Source organism: Aquarana catesbeiana, linkage group LG04, assembly GCF_042186555.1.
Source record: "Aquarana catesbeiana isolate 2022-GZ linkage group LG04, ASM4218655v1, whole genome shotgun sequence".
NCBI classification, from domain to species: domain Eukaryota; kingdom Metazoa; phylum Chordata; class Amphibia; order Anura; family Ranidae; genus Aquarana; species Aquarana catesbeiana.
In genome coordinates this window covers 3268785-3292424 of record NC_133327.1, presented here as the reverse complement: position 1 = coordinate 3292424, position 23640 = coordinate 3268785, and the positions used below count along the sequence as shown (strand labels likewise).

Below are 23640 nucleotides of genomic sequence, written 5' to 3'. Positions count from 1 at the left end.
CAACCCCCCCTCCATTAGTACTGACCCCCCCAGAACAAACCACCCCCTCCATTAGTACAGACCCCCCCACGACAAACCCCCCTTACATTAGTATAGACCCCCAAGACAAACCCACCTCCATTAGTACAGACCCCCCCAGGACAAACCCCCCTCCATTAGTATAGATCCCCCCAGGACAACCCCCCTCCATTAGTATAGAACCCCCCAGGACAACCCCCCCTCCATTAGTATAGACCCCCCAGAATAACCCCCCCTCCATTAGTATAGACCCCCCAGGACAACCCCCCCTCTATTAGTATAGACCCCCGACAAACCAACCCCCCTCCATTGAGCTAATTAAAAAACACCCGGGCGGCAGCTGGAGAGGAGAGGACAGTGTGCAGCCGTGCCGCCCGGGTGGAGAACAGAGTGTCAGGCTTGGGCAGCAGGCGGGAGTTGCACACAGGATGAGGAGAACTGGAACACGGGCATGGACCGCCCCCCCAGTGACGTCACTGCGCGGCTGGTCTCTCTGCACACAGAGACACAGCCGCTTCAATCTCCAGCTATCTCCGCTCTCCTCCTCTGACAGGAGGAGGGAGGGGGGATGGGCTTCAGCAAAAAACAAAGCGGCGGCTGCAGTGACCGTCGGAGAGAGCCGCTTACTACGGACAAGGAGAGGAGGAGGAGGAGGGAGGGGAGCACTCTGGCGCTGCAGCGCCCCCACCTCTGTGGTGCCCGGGTGCACTGCACCCCGTGCACCCCGTCCAGGATCGGCCCTGGTGTCCTTGGTGCTAGGGGAGGACTGTGCTTTTCTTCTCTGCATCAATGGACACATGTACACGGCTGCTTACACATAGCTCCCAACTTTTTGGAGATGGGAATAAGGGACACCTATGAAGGCATAGGACACACCCCCTGCCACACCCCCTTAACCACTTAAGGACTAGCCTTGTTTTGGATTTTAGGTGTTTACATGTTTAAAACAGGTTTTCTTGCTAGAAAATTACTTAGAACCCCCAAACATTATATATGTTTTTTTTTCTCCATGACACGCCGCCACCAAAGGAAAAGGGGTTCGCGTGCATTGCTTGTCTAAATGGAGGGCCGTCATATGACGCCCTCCCAGAACGAGAGCCGCACCGCCTGGCCGTCATATGACGGCCGGCGGGCGGCAAGCGGTTAAACTGCCAAACTAGATTGACTGGTTCTACCCCTCATTGGAGCTTTCTACAGTCTAAACAAGGCCAGCTTTGTACAGACAATAAACAGTCCTAATCATATGTAATTATGTCTATTCAGTCAGACCAATGTTCTACACAGTAGCCATGGGTGGGTGTGATGTTGGAAACAGTAGACAAGACGTAACAGTTGGTATAAGATCTCTAGCATTATAGTACGGAGGTAAAGGTGGTCTGAAGAGTCTATCCTGGTGAGAGTCTATAGGAGAGTCTCTTATATAACCATATGACCTCTGGAGGGTTTACCCTAAACATGTGCAATTCATTTAGTTCCGAATTCGTTTAACGAATCTTGACAAATTCATTAATTTCCGAATTTTTAAATTTACGAATTTCGAATGTTCAAATTTCCGAATTTTTAACATTTCGGAATTTTGAAATTTCGGAAATTGGAAAATTCTAAATTTCAGAAATTCGAAATTTCGGAAATTCAAAATTCGGAAATTCCAAATTCGGAAATTTGAAAATCCAAAAATAAGAATGAAAATTTGAAAACCTGAAATAATAACTAACTAATAATAACTATAAAATTATAGATATTGGAATTTCCTTTCAAATTTGGCTGTTAGTGAACATAACGTGTACGAATGTTACTGATTTTCTTTTTTTTCCGAATTTTCGAATTGCTGAATTTCCGAATTCCGATTTTTCGAATTTCCAAAAAAAGCAAAAAAACGAATGAAATGAAAATGAACAATTTTTTTGTCAGTTTACATGTCTAGTTTACTCCCCTTCCTGACCAGGCAATTTTTTGAGATACGGCACTGCATACGTTTAACTGACAATTGTGCGGTCGTGCGACGCTGTACTCAAATAAAATTTATGTCATTTTTTCCCACAAATACAGCTTTCTTTTGGTGGTATTTGATCACTTTTTACTAATGAAGAAAAAGAGACTGACATTAAAAAAAAAACTATATATATATATATATATATATATATAATATAATAAAAAAATTATATTATATATAATTTACTTTTTTGCTATAAAACATATCCAATAAAAAAAATATGTAAAAAAATCTTATTTCTTCATCAGTTTTGACCAATATGTATTCTGCTACATATTTTTGGCAACAAAAAAATCCCAATAAGCGCAAAAAGTTATAGCATCTGCAAACTATGGGATATATACTAGAATATTTATTTATTTTGTTTACTAATAATGGGGACGATCAGCGACTTTGGGATTGTGATATTGTGGCGAACATTCTGACACTAACTGACACTTTTTGGGGACCAGTGACACTAATACAGTGATCAGTGCTGTCGCTGTACTAATGACACTGGCTGGAAAAGGGGTTAAACATCTAGGGCTATCAAGGGGTTAACTGTGTGCCTAGCCAGTGTTTGTGTGTACTGTGTGTGCTACTTTTACTAGGGGAATGGATGGTATTTATTCCCTGCTTTTCAGGGACATAAAATCCATCCCTTCCCCCCCTGTTAGAACAGAGATCTGCCTTGTTTGCATTAGTCAGATCCCCGCTCTGTGTGTGTTACGGACGATCGGCGGGTGCCGGCGGATATCCAGTGCACGGCACCTGTAGATCGGCTTCGGCTGTGATTAATCACAGCGGAAGCGGGTCGCCGCAGGTGTGCGCGCACGCCCCCTAGGCAGAGGTGCGGGATCACATATACATTTGTGATTTTGCATGGGAGCTGTAAATGTGCTATAGAGCGGTCCGGAAGCGGATAATGAAGGTTTAGGACAGAAAACTAAGATATATACTATATTGTCAGAAGTACTGGGACGCCTGACTTTACACGCACATGAACCTTATTGGCATCTCAGTCTTAGTCTGTAGGGTTCAATATTGAGTTGGCCCACCCTTTGCAGCTATAACAGCTTCAACTCTTCTGGGAGGGCTGTCCACAAGGTTTAGGAGTGTGTCTATGGGAATGTTTGACCATTCTTCCAGAAGCAAATTTGTGAGGTCAGGCACTGATGTTGGACAAGAAGTCCTGGCTCACAGTCTCCGCTTGAAATCATCCCAAAGGTGTTCTATCGGGTTGAGATCAGGCCAGTCAAGTTCCTCCACCCCAAACTCACCCATCCATGTCTTTATGGACCTTGTTTTGTGCACTGGTGCTCAGTAATGTTGGAACAGGTAGGGGCCATCACAAATGCGCTTCTGGAAGAATGGTCAAACATTCCCATAGACACACTCCTAAACCTTGTGGACAGCCTTCCCAGAAGAGTTGAAGTTGTTATAGCTACAAAGGGTGGGCCAACTCAATATTGAATCCTACAGACTAAGACTGGGATGCCATTAAAGTTCATGTAAATACTTTTGACTATATAGTGTATGTGGGTCTGTTTTGAAAAAAAAAAAGATTTGCAGTATGTGGGTCGGTGGAGTGTGGTGCGGCAGGCGGTGATCTCACAAAGTCCAAGTTCAGCAAAAAAGAATATTGTAGAATGTTCAGCCAAACACAAACAGGCCACTTACAGAGAGTAAAAGCAAGGTTACAGTTGTCTGGAGACCCATAGATGCTGATAGTGTCTGCCACCAGGGGTGGAGAGCGGCCTGGCCGGTCCATACCTAAATGGGGAGGCTTCCAGGAAGGATGGTCTTTCCCTGCACTTTTCCCTATTCCTCCAGAACCTTTCCCTGACTCTAAGCACTGTCCCTGGCAGACAGGTATCGGATCCCTACTCCAGCCACTCACAAAAATGCCCAAAGCCGGGAGCCAGGGTCTTAAATATAATCTGCCTGGCCCAAGATGGACACCAGTCACACAGGATGCCGGCATCCAATCGAATGTGATGGAGGAAACCATAGAGGAACTAGGAGTGGAGAAAATAGACTGCACCTGCCGATATATATATATATATATAAGATTGGAATCTCAAAATTGTAATCTGGAGACCTTGAAGACTGTGGGGTTGATTTACTAAAGGCAAATAGACTGGGCACTTTGCAAAGTGTAGTTGCGCCAGAGCTTAGCAAATAGGGTAAAGTTTCACTTTGCAAAAACTACCCAATCACATGCAAGAAAAAAAAAAAAAAAAAACTGCGTTTTTGCTTGCACATGATTGGATGATGGAGGTCAGCAGAGCTTCTGCTCATTTACTAAGCTCTGGAGCAAATGTTCTTGCAGGGTGCAACTGCACTTTGCAAAGTGCACAGTCTATTGGCCTTTAGTAAATCAACTCCTAATAGGATGCAAACTTTTGAGTGGGACCATTTAATTATTTTCCTTTATTGGTATAGTTTTTTTTAATGATTGTGCTATTCTGTGGTGTTTATCAGTATAACTACTTGCCGGCCGCCCACACTACATTAACTGCAGTAGGGTAGCACAGGCTGGCTGGATGGGGTACATCCAGCCTGTTCTGGGTTAGGGCAATGCATGTAGGGTTGCCACCTTTTCTTCAAGCCAAACCCGAACACTTTAGTGGTTCACAGCAATTGTTTTTTCAGTGTCACCCCCTTCATAATACAGGGGTTAGTGTCACTCTCTTCATAATACAGTGGCCCTCCATAGGGACCCTCATTACCTCACAGTCCCTTTATGTCAGTGATCCCCCCATAGAGACCCCCATTACATTAGAGTCCCCTTATATAAATGCCCCCCGCCTTAGAGACCCCCCCCATTACACTAAAGTCCCCTTATAGCAATGCCTCCCCCCTTAGAGCCCCCCTATTACATCAGAATCCTCTTATATAAGTGCCCCCTCTTAGAAACCCCCATAATATGAGAGTCCCATTATATCAGTGCCCCCTTAGAGACCCCCATCACATTAGAGTCCCCTTATATCAAGACCCCCCCTTAAAGACCCCCTCCATTACATCAGAGTCCTCTCATACAAGTGCCCCCCCTTTAGAAACAACCATTACATCAAAGTCCCTTTATATCAGTGCCCCCTTAGGGAACCCCCCTTAACTCAAGACCCCCCCTTAGAGACCCTCCATTACATTAGAGTCCCCTTATAGCAACGCCTCCCCCCTTAGACCCCCCCCCATTAAATCAGAATCCTCTTATATAAGTGCCCCCATAGAAACCCCCCATTACATCAGAGTCCTATTATATCAGTGCCCCCTTATAGACCCCCCATTACATTAGAATCCCCTAATATCAAGACCCCCCCCCTTAGTGACCCTCCATTACATTGGAGTCCCCTTATAACAATGCCCCTCCTGCCTTAGGGACCCCCATTACATCAAAGTCCTCTTATATCAGTGCCCTCCACCTTAGAGACCCCCAATTACATTAGCATCCCCTTATATCAGTGCCCCCCCATAGAGACCCCCCATTACATTAGAGTCCCCTTATATCAATGCCCCCCCGTGTTAGAGACCCCATTACACTAGAGTCCCCTTATAGCAATGCCCCCCTCTTAGAGACCCCCCCATTACATCAGAATCCTCTTATATAAGTGCCCCCCCCTTAGAAACCCCCCAGTACATCAGAGTCCCATTATATCAGTGCCCCCCTTAGAGACCCCCAATTACATTAGAATACCCTTATATTAAGACCCCCCCTTTACAGACCCTCCATTACATTGTAATCCCCTTATAACAATGTTCCTCCTGCCATTACATCAAAGTCCTCCTATATCAGTGCCCTCCACCTTAGAAACCCCCAATTACATTAGCGTCCCCTTATATCAGTGCCCCCCTTGAGACCAGCCATTACATTAGAGTCCCCTTATGTCCCCTTACATCACTGCACCCTCTTGGAGACCCACAATACATCAGAGTCCCCTTATATCAGTGCTCCCCTTAGAGAATAATACATATGCGAAAAAATGATTGTGAATGGTGGTGGAAACCCCCAAGATGAATCCAGGTATTAATACACTCCAATCTTATTCAAACATTTATACTGTGCATTCTTGATACACATAATACTATATGAATAGTGGTGGAAACCTCCAATCCATTCCAAAATGTGTTCTGCTAATATTAAAGTTATAAAGTCCTTTTGAGTTGGATAAGTTGGATATTAGCGGAACACATTTTGGAATGGATTGGAGGTTTTCACCACTATTCATATAGTATTATGTGTATCAAGAATGCACAGTATATACACTATTTTACCAAAAGTATTGGGACGCTTATAATCACGCTGTCAGCCGATTATCATCTTCTATTTACATCACGTGATCAGCTGTCATTGGCTGACAGCTGATCACATAGAAAGTGGCTGGGATTGGCCCCTTACTCCGATCTGTGATCAGCCAGGTCTTGTGGGCTCGCTGATCACAGAGAACGCCGTGCGCCCCGCATGCTCGGGAGGACGTACATGGATGCCCTACTGGCAATTTAGGCCCATACTGTAGCAGTCTTTCAGCTATAGCGTGAGCCTGAGGACGTTAAAGTAGGGAAGTGCTGAATGTCCTGGTCATGAAGGGGGTAAAACCTTCCGGAGGTCAAGTGATAATCCGAATCACATTAAAAATAAAAGAAATGGGTTTGATCTGATCACTCGTGTTTTCTTAAAAATGGTCCTACAGCTCATATCAGGTGTATGTATGTGTATGAGCACATCTTTCTATGGGACCTTCACGCTCAAACTGCCAAACTAGATTGACTGGCTCTACCTTTCGTTACACATGGAGCTATCAACTGTACAATCTAAACAAGGCCAGCTTTGCAAAGTCAATAATCAGCCCTGAATCATACTGTATGTAATTATGTCTATTGATTCAGACCAGCCTTCTACTTATTTGCCATGGGTGGCTGTTATGTTGTAAACAAGAGGTAACATTTTATTAGGCAGTTGTTATTAGAACACTTCTAGCATATAGTAAGGAAATATAGAGGGTCTGAACAGTCTATCCGGGTAAGAGTCTACCAGAGGGTCTGTGAGTCAGTGTCTCATGTGGGAAGATGAAGGTTTAGGAAAGAAAAGGAAGATCCAACTATATATGTATATATGTATTTGCTCTGAATTCAAAAAAGAAATGAAGGTTGTTAGTCCTAAATATAAGCACAGAGTATAGACAGAATAATACTTTAAATACTCTCAATTCTATACCTTATCCCAACATTTTGGTGACCAGAAGAAGCTCTGGAGGTTTGGGCTCTCACCCAGAAGTGTGCTAGAACCTTAGGAGTCTGAGCCACACATCGATCAGGGAAGAAGCTTGGGGTCCTGGAATTGTAATCTGGAGACCTCGAAGACTGAGCATTGAACCAGAAGACTGGAAGACTGTGAACAGAAGACTGACCCGTGGAGCAGAAGATTGGAAGACTGAATGGAAGACTCAGCTGTGGAGCAGAAGACTGAAAGAGTGTAAACAGAAGACTCACCAGTGGAGCAGAAAACTGAAGGATTGAAGAGAAGACTGAACCTTGGAGCAGAAGAACTGAACCAAGTACTGCATAGGTAACTTAAAGTTTGGAGCTCCAATGCCGTAAGTATTCAATGTTTCCTTTTATGTATTATAACTCTATGGTTCCCCCTCCATTTTGTAAATTGCTGAGCAGATCGTTGGTGGTGCTGGTGCAAGGATTTTTGTCTACACAGGCAAAGGTGCATTTTGGTGCCCCCCCCCCAACCGTCCTCCTGCCACCCCACTCTGCTTCACAATGCAACCCCCATATGGAATACATTTTATTTGTGCTCTATTAAGTTATAGTGATTCAGTGGCTGCAATAATAACCTTCAGAACTGGTTTGCATAGCCACATTAATAACTCCCAGCATCCGGGTCAGTCGCTGCAGTAACGACCCCCAACTATGGTATTAATGGCTGCAATAAAAAAAAAAAAAAACAGCATTGGTTTTAGAGGCTGCAATAATAACCCCCAACTGTGGTGTCAGTGGCTGCAATAACAACCCCCAGCACTGGTTTCTGTGGTAGCAATAATAACCCACAGCATTGGTGTCACTGGACACCATAACAACCCTTAGTAAATAAGGTAAAGCTTCACTTTGCAAAAACTACCCAATTAACATGCAAGAAAAAAAACAAAACAAAACAAAAAAACAGCATTTTTGCTTGCACATGATTGGATGATTGAAGTCAGCAGAGCTTCTGCTCATTTACTAAGCTCTGGAGCAACTGTTCTTGCAGGGTGCAACTGCACTTTGCAAAGTGCACAGTCTATTGGCCTTTAGTAAATCAACCCCTAATAGGATGTGAACTTTTGAGTGGGACCATTTTATTACTTTCCTTTATTGGTATGTTTTTTTTAATGATTGTGCTATTCTGTAGTGTCTATTAGTATAACTACTTGCCGTCCGCCCGCACTACATTAAGTGCAGTAGGGTAGCACAGGCAGGCTGGATGGGGTACATCCAGCCTGTTCTGGGTTAGGGCAATGCATGCAGGGTTGCCACCTTTTTTTGAAGCCAAACCCGAACACTTTAGTGGTTCACAGCAATTGTTTTTTCAGTGTCACCCCCCCTTCATAATACAGGGGTTAGTGTCACTCTCTTCATAATACAGTGGCCCTCCATAGGGACCCTTGTTAGCTCACAGTCCCCTTATGTCAGTGCTCCCCCCATAGAGACCCCCATTACATTAGAGTCCCCTTATATCAATGCCCCCCTGCCTTAGAGACCCCCCCATTACATTAAAGTCCCCTTATAGCAATGCCTCCCCCCTTAGAGACCCCCCATTACATCAGAATCCTCTTATATAAGTGCCCCCTCTTAGAAACCCCCCATCATATGAGAGTCCCATTATATCACTGCCCCCTTAGAGAACCCCATTACATTAGAGTCCCCTTATATCAATGCCCCCTCGCCTTAGAGACCCCCCATTACATTAGCGTCCCCTTATATCAAGACCCCCCCTTAGAGACCCCCTCCATTACATCAGAGTCCTCTCATACAAGTGCCCCCCCTTTAGAAACCCCCATTACATCAAAGTCCCTTTATATCAGTGCCCCCTTAGAGACCCCCCATTACATTAGAACCCCCTTATATCAAGACCCCTGCTTAGAGACCCTCCCTTACATTAGAGTCCTCTTATAGCAATGCCTCCCCCCTTAGAGACCCCCCCATTAAATCAGAATCCTCTTATATAAGTGCCCCCCTTAGAAACCCCCCATTACATCAGAGTCCTATTATATCAGTGCCCCCTTAGAGACCCCCCATTACATTAGAATCCCCTAATATCAAGACCCCCCCCTTAGAGACCCTCCATTACATTGGAGTCCCCTTATAACAATGCCCCTCCTGCCTTAGGGACCCCCCATTACATCAAAGTCCTCCTATATCAGTGCCCTCCACCTTAGAGACCCCCAATTACATTAGTGTCCCCTTATATCAGTGCCCCCACCATAGAGACCCCCCATTACACTAGAGTCCCCTTATAGCAATGCCTCCCCCCTTAGAGACCCCCCATTACATCAGAATCCTCTTATATAAGTGCCCCCCATTAGAAAACCCCCATTACATCAGAGTCCCATTAAAATATATCAGTGCCCCCCTTAGAGACCCCTCCATCACATTAGAATACCCTTATATTAAGACCCCCCCTTACAGACCCTCCATTACATTGGAGTCCCCTTATAACAATGTTCCTCCTGCCATTACATCAAAGTCCTCTTATATCAGTGCCCTCCACCTTAGAGACCCCCAATTACATTAGCATCCCCTTATATCAGTGCCCCCCTTGAGACCAGCCATTAATGTGAATGGTGGTGGAAACCCCCAAGATGAATCCAGGTATTAATACACTCCAATCTTATTCAAACATTTATACTGTACATTCTTGATACACATCATACTATATGAATAGTGGTGGAAACCTCCAATCCATTCCAAAATGTGTTCTGCTAATATTAAAGTTATAAAGTCCTTTTGAGTTGGATAAGTTGGATATTAGCGGAACACATTTTGGAACGGATTGGAGGTTTCCACCACTATCCATATAGTATTATGTGTATCAAGAATGCACAGTATATACACTATATTACCAAAAGTATTGGGACACTTATAATCACACTGTCAGCGGTGAGGAAAAAAAAAAAGCCGATTATCATCTTCTATTTACATCACGTGATCAGCTGTCATTGGCTGACAGCTGATCACGTAGTAAGTGGCTGGGATCGGCCCCTTACTCCGATCTGTGATCAGCCAGGTCTTGTGGACTCGCTGATCACAGAGCATGCCGCGCGCGCCCCGCATGCTCGGGAGGACGTACATGGACGCCCTCCTGGCAATTTAGGCCCATACTGTAGTAGTCTGTCAGCTATAGCCTGAGGAGGTTAAAGTAGGGAAGTGCTGAATGGTCATGAAGAGGGTAAAACCTTCTGGAGGTCAAGTGATAATCTGAATCACATTAAAAATAAAAGAAATGGGTTTGATCTGATCACTCGTGTTTTCTTAAAAATGGTCCTACAGCTCATATCAGGTGTATGTATGTGTATGAGCACATCTTTCTATGGGACCTTCACGCTCAAACTGCCAAACTAGATTGACTGGCTTTACCTTTCGTTACACATGGAGCTATCAACTGTACAATCTAAACAAGGCCAGCTTTGCAAGGTCAATAATCAGCCCTGAATCATACTGTATGTAATTATGTCTATTGATTCAGACCAGCCTTCTACTTAGTAGCCATGGGTGGGTGTTATGTTGTAAACCGTAAACAAGAGGTAGCATTTGCTTAGGCAATTGTTATTAGAACACCTCTAGTATATAGTAAGGAAATATAGAGGGTCTGAAGAGTCTACCCGGGTAAGAGTCTACCAGAGGGTCTGTCAGTCAGTGTCTCATGTGGGAAGATGAAGGTTTAGGAAAGAAAAGGAAGATCCAACTATATATGTAATTGCTCTGAATTCAAAAAAGAAATGAAGGTTGTTAGTCCTAAATATAAGCACAGAGTATAGACAGAATAATACTTGAAATACTCTCAATTTTATACCTTATCCCAACATTTTGGTGACCAGAAGAAGCTCTGGAGATTTGGGCTCTCACCCAGAAGTTTGCTAGAACCTTAGGAGTCTGAGCCACACATCGATCAGGGAAGAAGCTTGGGGTCCTGGAATTGTAATCTGGAGACCTCGAAGACTGAGCATTGAACCAGAAGACTGGAAGACTGTGAACAGAAGACTGACTCGTGGAGCAGAAGATTGGAAGACTGTGAATGGAAGACTCAGCTGTGGAGCAGAAGACTGAAAGAGTGTAAACAGAAGACTCACCAGTGGAGCAGAAAACTGAAGGATCGAAGAGAAGACTTAACCTTGGAGCAGAAGACCTGAACCGAGTACTGCAAAAGTAACTTAAAGTTTGGCGCTCCAATGCCGTAAGTATACAATGTTTCCTTTTATGTATTATGACTCTATGGTTTCCCTCTATTTTGTAAAGTGCTGAGCAGATCGCTGGTGGTGCTGGTGAAAGGATTTTTGTCTACACAGGCAAAGGTGCATTTTGGTCCCCCCCCCCAACCGTCCTCCTGCCACCCCACTCTGCTTCACAATGCAACCCCCCTTATGGAATACATTTTATTTGTGCTCTATTAAGTTATAGTGATTCAGTGGCTGCAATAATAAATCCCAGAACTGGTTTGCATGGCCACATTAATAACTCCCAGCATCCGGGTCAGTCGCTGCAGTAACGACCCCAAACTATGGTATTAATGGCTGCAATAAAAATAACCCAGCATTGTTTTCAGTGGCTGCAATAATAACCCCCAACTGTGGTGTCAGTGGCTGCAATAATAACCCCCAGCACTGGTTTCTGTGGCCGCAATAATAATCCACAGCATTGGTGTCACTGAACACCATATTAACCCTCAGAATTGGGGTGAGGGGCAACAATAATAACCCCCAGCATTTATGTCAGTGGCCACAGTAAATACTCCCAGTAATGGTCTCAGTGGCTATCATAATAACCCTCAGCTTTGGGGTGAGTGGTTCAGTGGCTGCAATAACAACCCCCAGAACTATGGCCACTTTAATAACTCCCAGCATCAGTGTCAGTCACTGCAGTAACGACCCCCAACTATGGTATTAATGGCTGCAAAAAAAAAAAAAAAAACAGCATTGGTTTCAGTGGCTGCAATAATAACCACCAACTATGGTGTCAGTGGCTGCATCAATAACTCCCAGTATTGGTGTCAGTTGCCACAGTAATAACTCCCATTATTGGTCTCAGTAGCTGCAATAATAGCCCTCAACTTTGGGGTGAGTGGCAGCAGGAATAACCTCCAACTATAGTGTCAGTGGCTGCAATAATAACCCACAGCATTGGTGTCAGTGGCCAGAATAAGAAAGCCAAGCATTGGTGTCAGTGGCCGACACAATAACCCTCATTAAGAAAACAAAAATTAAAGCTCCTCGTCCCTCTGTGATGTCATCTGCGGATGTCATTTGTCGATGGCTGGGTAAAGTGGTTAAAGTGGTTAAAAATGGCGTGGCCCCCTCCACCCCCCCCCAAAATCCATACCAGACCCTTATCCGAGCATGCAGCTCGACAGGCCAGGAAAGGGGGGGGGAGCGAGCGCTCCCCCCCCCTCCCCTCCTGAACCATACCAGGCCACATGCCCTCAACCTGGGGCAGTGCTTTGTTGTGCTTTGTCGGTGACATCACAAGGGGGCGGTGCCACCAGATGATGTCATCGATTGGCACTGCCTCATAGCCATTTAAGAAATGTCACACTGTGGAGCAGCCAGACACCTGGAGTGTTCATTGCGAGCGGAGTTTTTTTTTTTTTTTCGGTAATGGCGGTGGCGTATTCGTCGTAATTGACGATGGATCTACATTGTTTTTTATTTTTGAGTAAAGGAATTGTCAAAAAGTTTTGTGCTGTCTATATTCACTTTTACACTTTTTTTTGGTGAATGGGTAGGGAGACAATGTACCCCATACTCATTCACATGGAGGGGCTGGGATCTGGGGGCTCCTTTGTTAAAGGGGGCTTCCAGATTCTGATAAGACCCTCACAACCACAGCCCAGGGTTCCCCATTCTATTCCTTCCCCATCAACATGGGAACAAGGTGCTTTGGGGTGGGAGGGGCAGAGCCCCCCTGCCCCAAAGCACCCCCCCATGTTGAGGGCATGTGGCCTGGTATGGTTCAGGAGGGATAAAGGTCTGGTATGGATCTTTTAGGGCCCCACACTGTTTTTTATATATAGATATATATATATCTATATATATAGATATATAGATATATATATATCTATATATAATTTTTAATTGCCGGCATGTTCTCTTTTACATTCAGCTGTCACTGGGGAGCCGGCTGACAGCTGATGAGTAATCCGTTGTTAAGGACGTGGCGGCCAGCTTCCCAGCTCGCTCCTTAGCAACCAGCTCAATGCGGTAAATTGATTTACCGCAAGCACTATTTTACCACATTTTATTGGCCGTTGTTTAACTTCTAGTGAATTGACCTCTTTGTCCATTCGGAGATTCGTACACATCCGGATCTCCAAAAACCAAATCTTAGTCTGAAAATCGATCCAAAAACGAAACGCACACGTCTACTTACCGAAAATCTGGCCATAGATGGATCGAATCTCGGCCGGTTCAGCAGGGACCCCGATTCCATCCATCTATGGACAGGCTGGTCGTACTGAAGTCGATCCAATGATCGACTTCAGTACAACCAGCCTGTTTGGATTTTGTTGCATGTGATCACTTGCTGATGGCTATAGCCACTAGCAATGATCATTGTGTTCTGCCAGCCAGGAAGGTTCCTCACCAGCAAAGCACAAAAGCGCTGTAGGGGGCATTCACCTATCAACACTGACTGTGAATTGAGCAATTTTCTTCAAGCAAATTGTATCATCTGTGGTCTTCCTTAAGCTAGTCATACATTATACAATTTTCTTTCCTTCAACCACGGGTTGAAGTAAAAATAATTGCTTGATTCCCCCATCAATACAGTTAGTATTGATGGAGGAATCCCTCCCACAATGCTACCGTTTTCTGCAGGTGGGAAGACTTCCACACCAGCAGAATACAATGATCATTGCTGGCCGGCAGTAATTGCAGGAAAAAAACAGACAGGCTGGTTGTACTGAAGTCGATCGATAGATAGACTTCAGTGCAGCCAGCCTGCCCATTGATGGAACAAAATCAATCTGGTTCAGCAGTAATATTGCTCCATCTATGCAGGGTCGTCTTTAATATTGATTGGGCTCTGGACAAACATTTTCTCCCCCCCCCCATCATTACACAGGACTCCTCTCCCATGCTGCCTCCCATCATTAGACAAGACCCCCTCTCCCATACTACCCCCATCATTACACAGGACCCCTCCCCATCTATCCCCATCATTACATAGGACCGCATACGATCCCCATCATTACACAGGACCCCCCTCGTACATCATTACACAGGACCCCTCCCCATCTACCCCCATCATTACATAGGACCCCTCCCCTCCATATGATCCCCATCATTACACAGGACCCCTCTCCATCTACCCCCATCATTACATAGGACCCCTCCCCTCCATACGATCCCCATCATTACACAGAACCCACCTCGTACATCATTACACAGGACCCACCTTGTACATCATTACACAGGACCCCTTCCCATCTACCCCCATCATTACATAGGACCCCACCTCCATACGATCCCCATCATTACACAGGACCCACCTCGTACATCATTACACAGGACCCCTCCTCATCTACCCCCATCATTACATAGGACCTCTCCCCCCATACTACCCCTATCATTAGATAGGACCCCCCTCCCGCATACTACCCCATTATTACACAGGACCCCTTCCCCTTCCTCCACAGACCCTTGCATTGCCCCCCCCAACTATCTCACTTTGATAGTGTCCAGAGGATGTCAGCCAAAATCCAGGCACACCCTGCCAAATCCTCTGGCCAAGAAGTTCTTCAGTGGGCCGATGGTCTGCAGCTTTTTTGAGATGGCGAGAAAGAGGGGTCGTGTGATTGTGCCTGGGAATGACAGGCACTCCCCCCTGGACAAGGTTTACCTTACCGAGCTAGCCAATCACTGCACAGGCTGCAATCATCAATCAACAATCATCAGCTCCCCCAGCATTCAATTCTGCCTGAAAGGAAATAGTAGGTATTCTGGATGACCACCCTTCTTCATAGCTCCCTACTGTCCCTGATTTAGAGCAATGTCCCTCTGTCCCTCATTCCTCCTCATTTGTCCCTCATTTTGGTCTGATCTATATAAGCTTATAAAATTCACTTTTTATCTTTCAAACAGTGTTTCTTAGAGCTAAACCTTTCGTTCAAAATTGCTGCATTTGTAAATTTTAAAAGCCAATATAAAGGAATAGTAGTGATTAAAAAAAAGCACTTGTGGATTTAATTAACCCTTTTTTTGGTTAATTCTCCTTTAAGGGGGCGTGTCCTATGCCTACATACATTTTCTAGTAGGTGTCCCTCGTTCCCATTATTTACATGAATTTTATTGGAGCCAGTTACTGTTACTATATTTATTTGTGATGTCTCTGCACATGATATTGAACACATGTTGCTTTATCACGTGTTTTATGTTTTACATCAGCACGTCAGTATAAAACAGTCACTTTATAGACCTTCAAGATATCTTGATCAATAGATATCAGCACCTTCAATACTTTTTATATTTTCACATATTTATGTACCATATTGTTTTCAAATGGATTAGCGCAGCACCATATTTTTATTGAAATATGTTATTATACTTACCTGCTCTGTGCAGTTGGTTTTGCACTGAACAGCCCCCATCCTCCTCTTCTCGGGTCTTACACTGTCGTGCCCCCCCCCCCCCCGCTGGGCGCCCTCATAGTAAGCTGCGTTCATGCTCGCTTGTGTGTCTATAAGACACACTGCCAACGCACTAATCCCAACGCACACATTCCTGTAGAAACAGCTGTGCATCTATGTGGGTGCTGTAGCGACCAAAGGCTGGAACCGTGTCAAAGTCAATAACAAATATGACACATATAAAAGAGAAGAAAAGTCCGTGATGCAAAAATGTATTGGCTACATATGAGCAATAAAAAGCCAACAAGCCAGCGTGACTCTTAGTCATAGCAAGTTTACAATGGAATATTAAAAATATTTATAGAGAAACAGATAATAGGTAGTGCAATCATGTTATATTTAGTCATGTGCAATTTGTTTCGTTCCAAATTCGTTTTTTCGACAAAATTCGACAAATTTGTTTATTCGGAAGTATGCGAATTAACGAAAACCAGTTTAACTAATTTTTCCAAAAACGAAAATTTAAAAGAACACAAATCCGAAAATTTGGAAATTCAGAAAGTCAAAAATCTGAAAATTCGAAAATGAAGAACGAAAATCTGAAAATTCAAAAGAACAAAAATCCAAAAATGTTAAAATCTGAACTAATAATAACTATTACTAAACTAATAAATTATAGGTATTGGAATTTCCTTTCAAATTTAGCTAACGTAACAAATACGAATTTATCTGAAGTTACGAATTATCCAAAATAACGAATGTCACATCTAAAACGAATGGAACGTAACAAATTAATAACAATGATAATAATAAAAACGTATTATTATTTATTATTGTTATTAATTCATTATGTTCCATTCGTTTAGATGTGGCATTTCGGATAATTTGAAACTTCGGATAAATTCGTATTTGTTACGTTCACTTACAGCCAAATTTGAAAGAAAATTCCAATATCTATAATTTAAAAGTTAGTTATGATTAGTTAGTTAGTTATTATTTCGGGTTTTCAAATTTTCGTTCTTATTTTCGAATTTTTGGATTTTTGAATTTACGAATTTACTAACTTATTTTTTCGAAATAACAAATTTCGATTATAACGAATGACCCAAAAAAAGGAGAAAAAACAAAAACGAACAAATTTTAGTTTAGTTATATTGTTTTTTTTTTTTTTTTTTATAATTCAATTTTTATCAAATTTTTCCATTTACAACAAACCACAAAATATTATACAAAAAAATAAATGAGAAAGTAAACCATTATCTATATACTTCCATCCTTACTCCTCTTATCTTAGGTCTTTTTCCCATTTATATACAAGTAGTTCAACTTCTATGCGATATATAAAACCAACCAAACCACACCCACCCATGTAAAACAAGACAAAACAAAACAAAAAAAGAAAAAAAAAAAAAAAGGGAGGGGAAGGTTTAAAGTGAGCAAACGGAAAAGATCCTTTCTTCCAGATGAAGGGTCTGCATTCCTTCCCAAATTTAAGTGCTATCGTGTGTCTATTGTTATATTGTTTACCCTAATATATGTGCATGTATTGAATGTTTTATCAAACACTTTTGTAATAATGATTTTTTTTTGGGTTGGGGGGTTGTTAACCAACCATGCTGATTGCACTACCTATTAACAGGACCCAGTGCTTTCCCTTCTCCCCTCCCTACTGGGACTACTCTTATACATAGGGTACGCTCCTGAGAGATAATGAGGTAATTAGCCCTTTTTGTGCCTCAGAAGAGGGTGGAGTTCTGGATCTGTTTCACTATAAATGTTTTTATCATTTCATTGTAAACTTGCTATGACTAAGGCTCATGCCGAAACGCGTCAGGGTTGGCTTTTTAATGCTCATATGTAGCCAATAATTTTTTGCATCAAGGACTATGGAGTTGCCAGCTTTTCTCTCTTATATATTGTATTTAGTGTGAGAAGACACACTGAGCCTTGGCACCTGTGCTGCAGACTGCACATTAGATTGGATTGCTTCTGAGAGCTCTGCATCTTAAATCTTTCCTCCCAAAAAATATGAGACACACTGAGCACGGCTCCATCTAGGCCCCCCGCTGTCTCCTCATTGGCTGTAATTGACAGCAGTGGGAGCCATCAGCTCCCGATGCTATGTCTTAGCCAATGAGGAGAGAGAGACCGGGGAGAGTCGCTGCTCCCGTGCACAGCACTGGATCAAGATCTGCCTCGGGTAAGTATTATGGGGCACTGTAGGGGGAGAAGTACAGGAAGGTTTGTTTCTTTCATGCATAGAATGCATGAAGGTAAAAAACTTTCAGCCGGCTAATATCGGGGTCCAGTGGTGCACTTGTTATGGTCTCTTTAGAACTGAATGCAGTGAATGACTGCTGGGCCGCTAAGTAATGTGCAGTCTCTACTGGCATTAAACTGCTACCATTTAGGGGATAAGCACAGTTGATTTGGCTCACCAATTCTGGCACACAGCAATCCTTGTCCTGGACACATGATTTTCTGCTGTCCCCAGGAACTTGATCTGGTCCATAAAGGCTCAGTCTCTAAGCTCTCTGATCCTCAGTGGCTCAGTTTCTCTACTCCGTTGTAGGCACAGACACCCAAGCAACAGGTCCCTCCAACTCTGGTCTCAACACTAAGGAATCTGGTCCTCATACAGGTCCTCAGTGTCTCTGGCCTGGCTCTCTCTAGTTTTTTTCTCTCTCTTGGTGGCAGACCCAGATAACAACACGTCTGCACTCTCTTATTCTCCACGCTGCAAAAGCCCCGGTCTCCAGTCCAAAGCCTGGGAAAAACATTCTGCTTGCAGGAAATCCTGCCCATTATCCTCTACACTGCGGTGGCCCCTCTGAACTACAGTTCCCACTGTCCTCAGTGGCTCCATCATCTTCTTCCTGATTAGCTGCCACCGCTGCAGATAACTGCAGTTGGGGGTTAATGAGTGGGCAGAGGAGTGACATGATGGGGGGGACTTCTGATATGATGGGGGGACCTCTGATATGATGGGGGAAGCCTCTGATATGATGGGGGAAGCCTCCGATATGATGGGGGAAGCCTCCGATATGATGGGGGGCCTCTGACAGGATTGGGGGACTTCTGATATAATGAGGGGAGCTCTGATATTAAGGGGAACCTCTGACATGATAGGGGGACCTCTGACATGATGGGGGACCTCTGACATGATAGGGGAGCTCTAATATGATGGAGGCCTCTGACATGATGGGGGGGACTTCTGATATGATGAGGGGCACTCTGATATTAAGGGGGACCTCTGACATGATATTGGGACTTCTGATATCATAGGGGAACATCTGATATGATGGGGGACCTCTGACATGATAGGGGAACCTCTGACATGATGGGGGAACCTCTGACATGATGGGGGAACCTCTGACATGATGGGGGAACCTCTGACATGATGGTGGGACCTCTGATATGATGGTGGGACTCTGGCATGTAGGGATTACCTCTGACATGATGGAAGGACTTCTGAAATGATGGGGGGACCTCTGACATGATGGGGGGACCTCTGACATGATGGGGGGGCTTCTGATATGAAGGGGGACCTCTGACATGATATTGGGACTTCTGATTTGATAGGGGAACTCTGACATGATAGGGGAACCTCTGGCATGAAGGGGGGAACCTCTGGCATGAAGGGGGGAACCTCTGGCATGAAGGGGGGAACTCTGATATGATAGGGGACCTCTGACATGATGATGGGACCTCTGCTATACATAATGGAAGTCTACAGCAAAGTGCTAACCGCACCGCAACCACGGGTATGCTGTGCCAAACCCACTTACCTATAGGTACTGAAAATATCTCCTAAACCACGGTTTAAGAGATATTTACCATATACGCTTGCGTCATCGCGCATGTGCACTTTAGAAAGTGCACGATCATGCCATTTTTATAGGTATGAGATGCATATTATCCCATTATGCTTTTACTTTGCAATGGAATAAAGAGGAAGTAAAACCCATCAGGGTTTACTTAATCTTTAAAGGGGTTGTAAACCCTTGTGTTTTTTCACCTTAATGCATCCTAAGTGACCGCCCCCCTAGCCCCCCCGTTTTACTCACCTGACCCCCTTCATTCCCTTGGTGGAGACGCGCTCTACCTCTCTGCCCGGGGTTCGTGGCTCTTGATTGGATAGATTTATAGCAGCGTAGCCATTGGCTCCCACTGCTGTCATTTAAATCCAATGACCCGGGGGGCAGGCCGAGTCCTACATTCTGTGTCAATGGAAGCAAATGCTGGACTTTGGAGCGTGCCCGCAAGGTAACAGCTTTCATATTTAGGGGGGGCACATGGGGGGACAGGGACAAAAGTAGGGGGGCAACTATAAAATGCAAATATATATATATATATATATATATATCTTGGGGCCCTTTACTACGATCCCACAACGGCCCTTTCACATGTTCTGCAGTGAGCTCCCTTCCTACTGTATTGGGGCCCCCCAGGGTGTCAGAAAACAAGAGATATATGTCACCAGCATACCAAGAAAATATAAGGATCCAAAGCAGTGGGAGAGCTATCAGGGTTGCAAAGGTTGTCTTGCTACCGGGCCCTGGTGTTCTGCCACTGCCCAGCCTCCTCTTGCTGTCCTGCCCCTGCTATTGACAGCGCTGGTCTGGCATCTCTTGGAATTTACAGGCTGGTTCTCCTGTCCTAAGGACGGGAGAAATCAGTCTGTTTTTTCAGTAACTGAGAGTCCTGGTGGAGTCCTTCCTGCAACTCGCTCTTCTCCCTGCCAATGAGGATGCAGGGGAAGGAGCAGATCGGGCGGCCGTGGTTGTGTGAGCGCTCACATTATGCAGTGTCAGCGAGCAGAGGAAGGGGGGAGGAATCACCCGCAGGAGCTGACTGGGGACTCTCTCCCTCTTAGACATTGATTTTTTGTAAAAAAAAAAAAAAAAAATTGTATTTTTTATTTGGGGGCACATGGTGGGGCACAGCATAATGTTGGGGGGCCCCCTCTGCCCCCCCCCTAGGGACGCCATTGAACCCCCCCCCCCCCCCCCCCCGAGAGAGCGCTTCTCCTAGGGGGTTATACGATACGGGGAGGAGCTGATAGCCGGGGGGGCCCAGAAGAGGATGATCGGGGCAACTCTGTGTTATTTAGAAAAAAAAAAAAACTAAAGCTTTACAATCACTTTAAGACTTCTTCTTCTGTCTGTGCCACCAAGGCTGTCCCAGGGAAGGCAGAGTATTCTCAATCTTCTAGTGAGATTTTCGATACTCAGCATTCTCCAGGATCTCGTTGGAAGGATGGTAATGGAGCCCTCTACTGTGCAGTAGGTAGATTTACAATTTTTTTTATCTTTGTATCCATAACTATAAACTTAAAAAAAAACTCCAAAAAAAACTTTACTTCCTAAAAGTATTTTTGGGCTGCCCTCTTGTAGTTTAAAATGATTCTATGATAGGCATGTATAAAGCGTTAAAAATGTGCACAGCGCTATACATTGTCCAATCACATTAGTCCCTGTCCTCAAAGAACTTACAATCTAGGGCCCCAGCTCACATACATGGGTCAGTTTAGATGGGAGCTGATAAACCCACGATCATGTTTTTGGAGTGCAGGACACTCCGATCAGACACTTACCATTTTTGGCAACGCAATGCACTGCTGTACATGCATTGCTGTGCATTACTGCAATGCAGAGATGGGCCCCTCCTTAATGCCCTTGGGGGCCCATTCACATTTATGTATTGTGGCAACGCATGGCAGCACACCTGTTCTAGGTACCCTACAATTCCATTCATTGTGAATAGTTCCTAAAAGCATTGAATATAAAGCCCAACACACAATGCAACATAGTGCAACACAACACAGATATTGTTAAAAAGGGTCATGCACATTTTTTCACCCGTGGTGCCAATAAGTAATGAATGGGCTGCCTATATGCAAGGCACATGAATGCATGTTATGTATGATCCCCCAGACCTTTCATCATTTTAATTGCCCTTCTCATCAACAGATCTTATAGCTTTTAGAGTGCTTTCACACTGCCCCCTGCTGTACTTTAGCAGCAGTGCGGGTGCAGCGCAGTTTATCAGCGGATTTCATGTGGGTTAGCTGCGTTTTCCCATAGACCAGTGATTCTCAACCCGGTCCTCAAGTACCCCCAAAAGGCCATGTTTTGGGAATTTCTCTTAATAGATAATAGATAAGATAAAATAGCTGTCCAAAATACCAAGCCATTAAATCTGATTTAAAACACCTGTGCAAGATAAAGGAAAACCTGCAAACATGGCCTGCTGGGGGTATTTGAGGACAGGGTTGAGCAGTGGCGGTGCATCCATAAAGGGCGCCCCCTCTCTCCTGGCACCGCTCTATCACCATAGCTAGATTCATGCAATGCATGAATCTAGCTATGTTCGTCGCTGTCACTCCCTATTCAGGTGTCCGGCCCCTTTTTCGGGTGCCGGGCACCTGAATTACAGAGGTGGGGGTGTTTTTTGGAAGCACCTGATTAGAGCCGTAGGCTCTAATAGGCGCCCAAAAAGGTGAACAGCGTGCGCAATGCTGTGCGTGCGCTGTTCACTCAGCTGTGTGTTAGCAAAGCGAAGGAATTCCGCCTTTCAGCCAATCAGGTGCTCAGGTCTGTTACCTGTCACCTGATTGGCTGAAACGTCAGACGCTGTGATTGGACGTCTGATAGAGAGGAGGGAAAAAGACATTGAGGAGCATGTGGAACACCGCTGCTGACCCGCTGCGAGACAGGTAAGTGCCAGGCGATGCACACTGGCAGCAATTGATGGGGCACAGTAGCGGCTATTGATGGGCACACTGGGAGCATTTGATGGGGCACAGTGGCTGCATTTGAACCGCACAGTGGCTGCGTTTGAACCACACAGTGGCTGTTTTTGATGGGTTTTTTTCAGTTTGTTTGCGCCCCCCCAAAAATTTTGAGCACCAGCCGCCACTGGGGTTGAGAACCACTGCCATGGACTTCTATTATGTCCTGCATGCAGGACTCTTGGTGTGCTTTCAGAAGATGCACAAAAACTGCAAGACTTAATAGAAGTAGAAAAACCACGCTGCCGCCAAAGTGCTACAGATTGGGGTGAAGCCCCCTTGATTTAGGCATCGATGACCTCCGGTCACAAAAGGGTTAAACAGAAAATGTTTCATTTTGCTATCAATTAAAGCCAGAAGATATATAGGGGACACACCCGGTGCCTGGATTTCATCTCCCCAGGGCTGGAAGCATGAACAGTGGAAGGTAAGAAAAAGGAGACATGAGCTGACATTGGGCTCACCTCGTTGTGGTTGGCCAAATCAAACAATGGTTCCCCATGGCATTGGGGGGGGTCCGATGTGCTAATCAGTTCCAATCACCTTGTCTGACCAAAGGCCCCATTCACATCTCGCGATTTGGGATCACGGAGCAGAATGGCCGCAATTCTGCCTGCGATTACAAAATTAGTAAAAAGTGCAATCAGCGCAAACACATAAAAATGAAAATAACAATTGCTAGCTGGACACCTTAAGGTAATCACAACACCTGAACATAGTCAAAAGTACAAAGAGTTATCCAATCAAAAAAATAATGTATAAATAAGAAAAAAGTCCAAATCTTCCGAAAAATGAACCACAAAGCCCAGACAGCTATAGGAAGAATCCACGTGTGGGAGGTCCAGAGACGCACAGGATGCGTGACCATCCCTCCACCACTGAGATGCTCGCTCACCATATTCCATGGACTCCTGAGCTAACAGGGAGTAGAGTTGCCACCTCATCCCTTTAAACCTGAACACAAATTAATTACACAGGTTCTGTGGCTGATTAAGGTGGTAATTAAACTCGGTGCCTTATCTGCATTGAATT

At 44.6% G+C, this 23640-nt stretch overlaps 1 protein-coding gene across 3 annotated transcripts in view; it reads left to right on the top strand.

Moving 5' to 3' along the window:
- The first annotated feature begins 6852 nt into the window (after positions 1 to 6852).
- LOC141139004 (4-galactosyl-N-acetylglucosaminide 3-alpha-L-fucosyltransferase FUT5-like) overlaps positions 6853 to 23640 on the top strand; it is a 33992-nt gene continuing 17204 nt past the window's right edge. The window contains exons 1-2 of one of the 3 annotated variants that reach the window (XM_073624772.1): positions 6857 to 7584; positions 11074 to 11429. In XM_073624772.1, the coding sequence (XP_073480873.1) occupies positions 11425 to 11429 (5 nt within the window). In that variant the 5' untranslated portion in view covers positions 6857 to 7584; positions 11074 to 11424. Of the gene's footprint in view, positions 7585 to 10014; positions 11430 to 23640 lie in introns of those variants that run through there. The other 2 variants (XM_073624774.1, XM_073624773.1) reach the window with 2 other exon arrangements.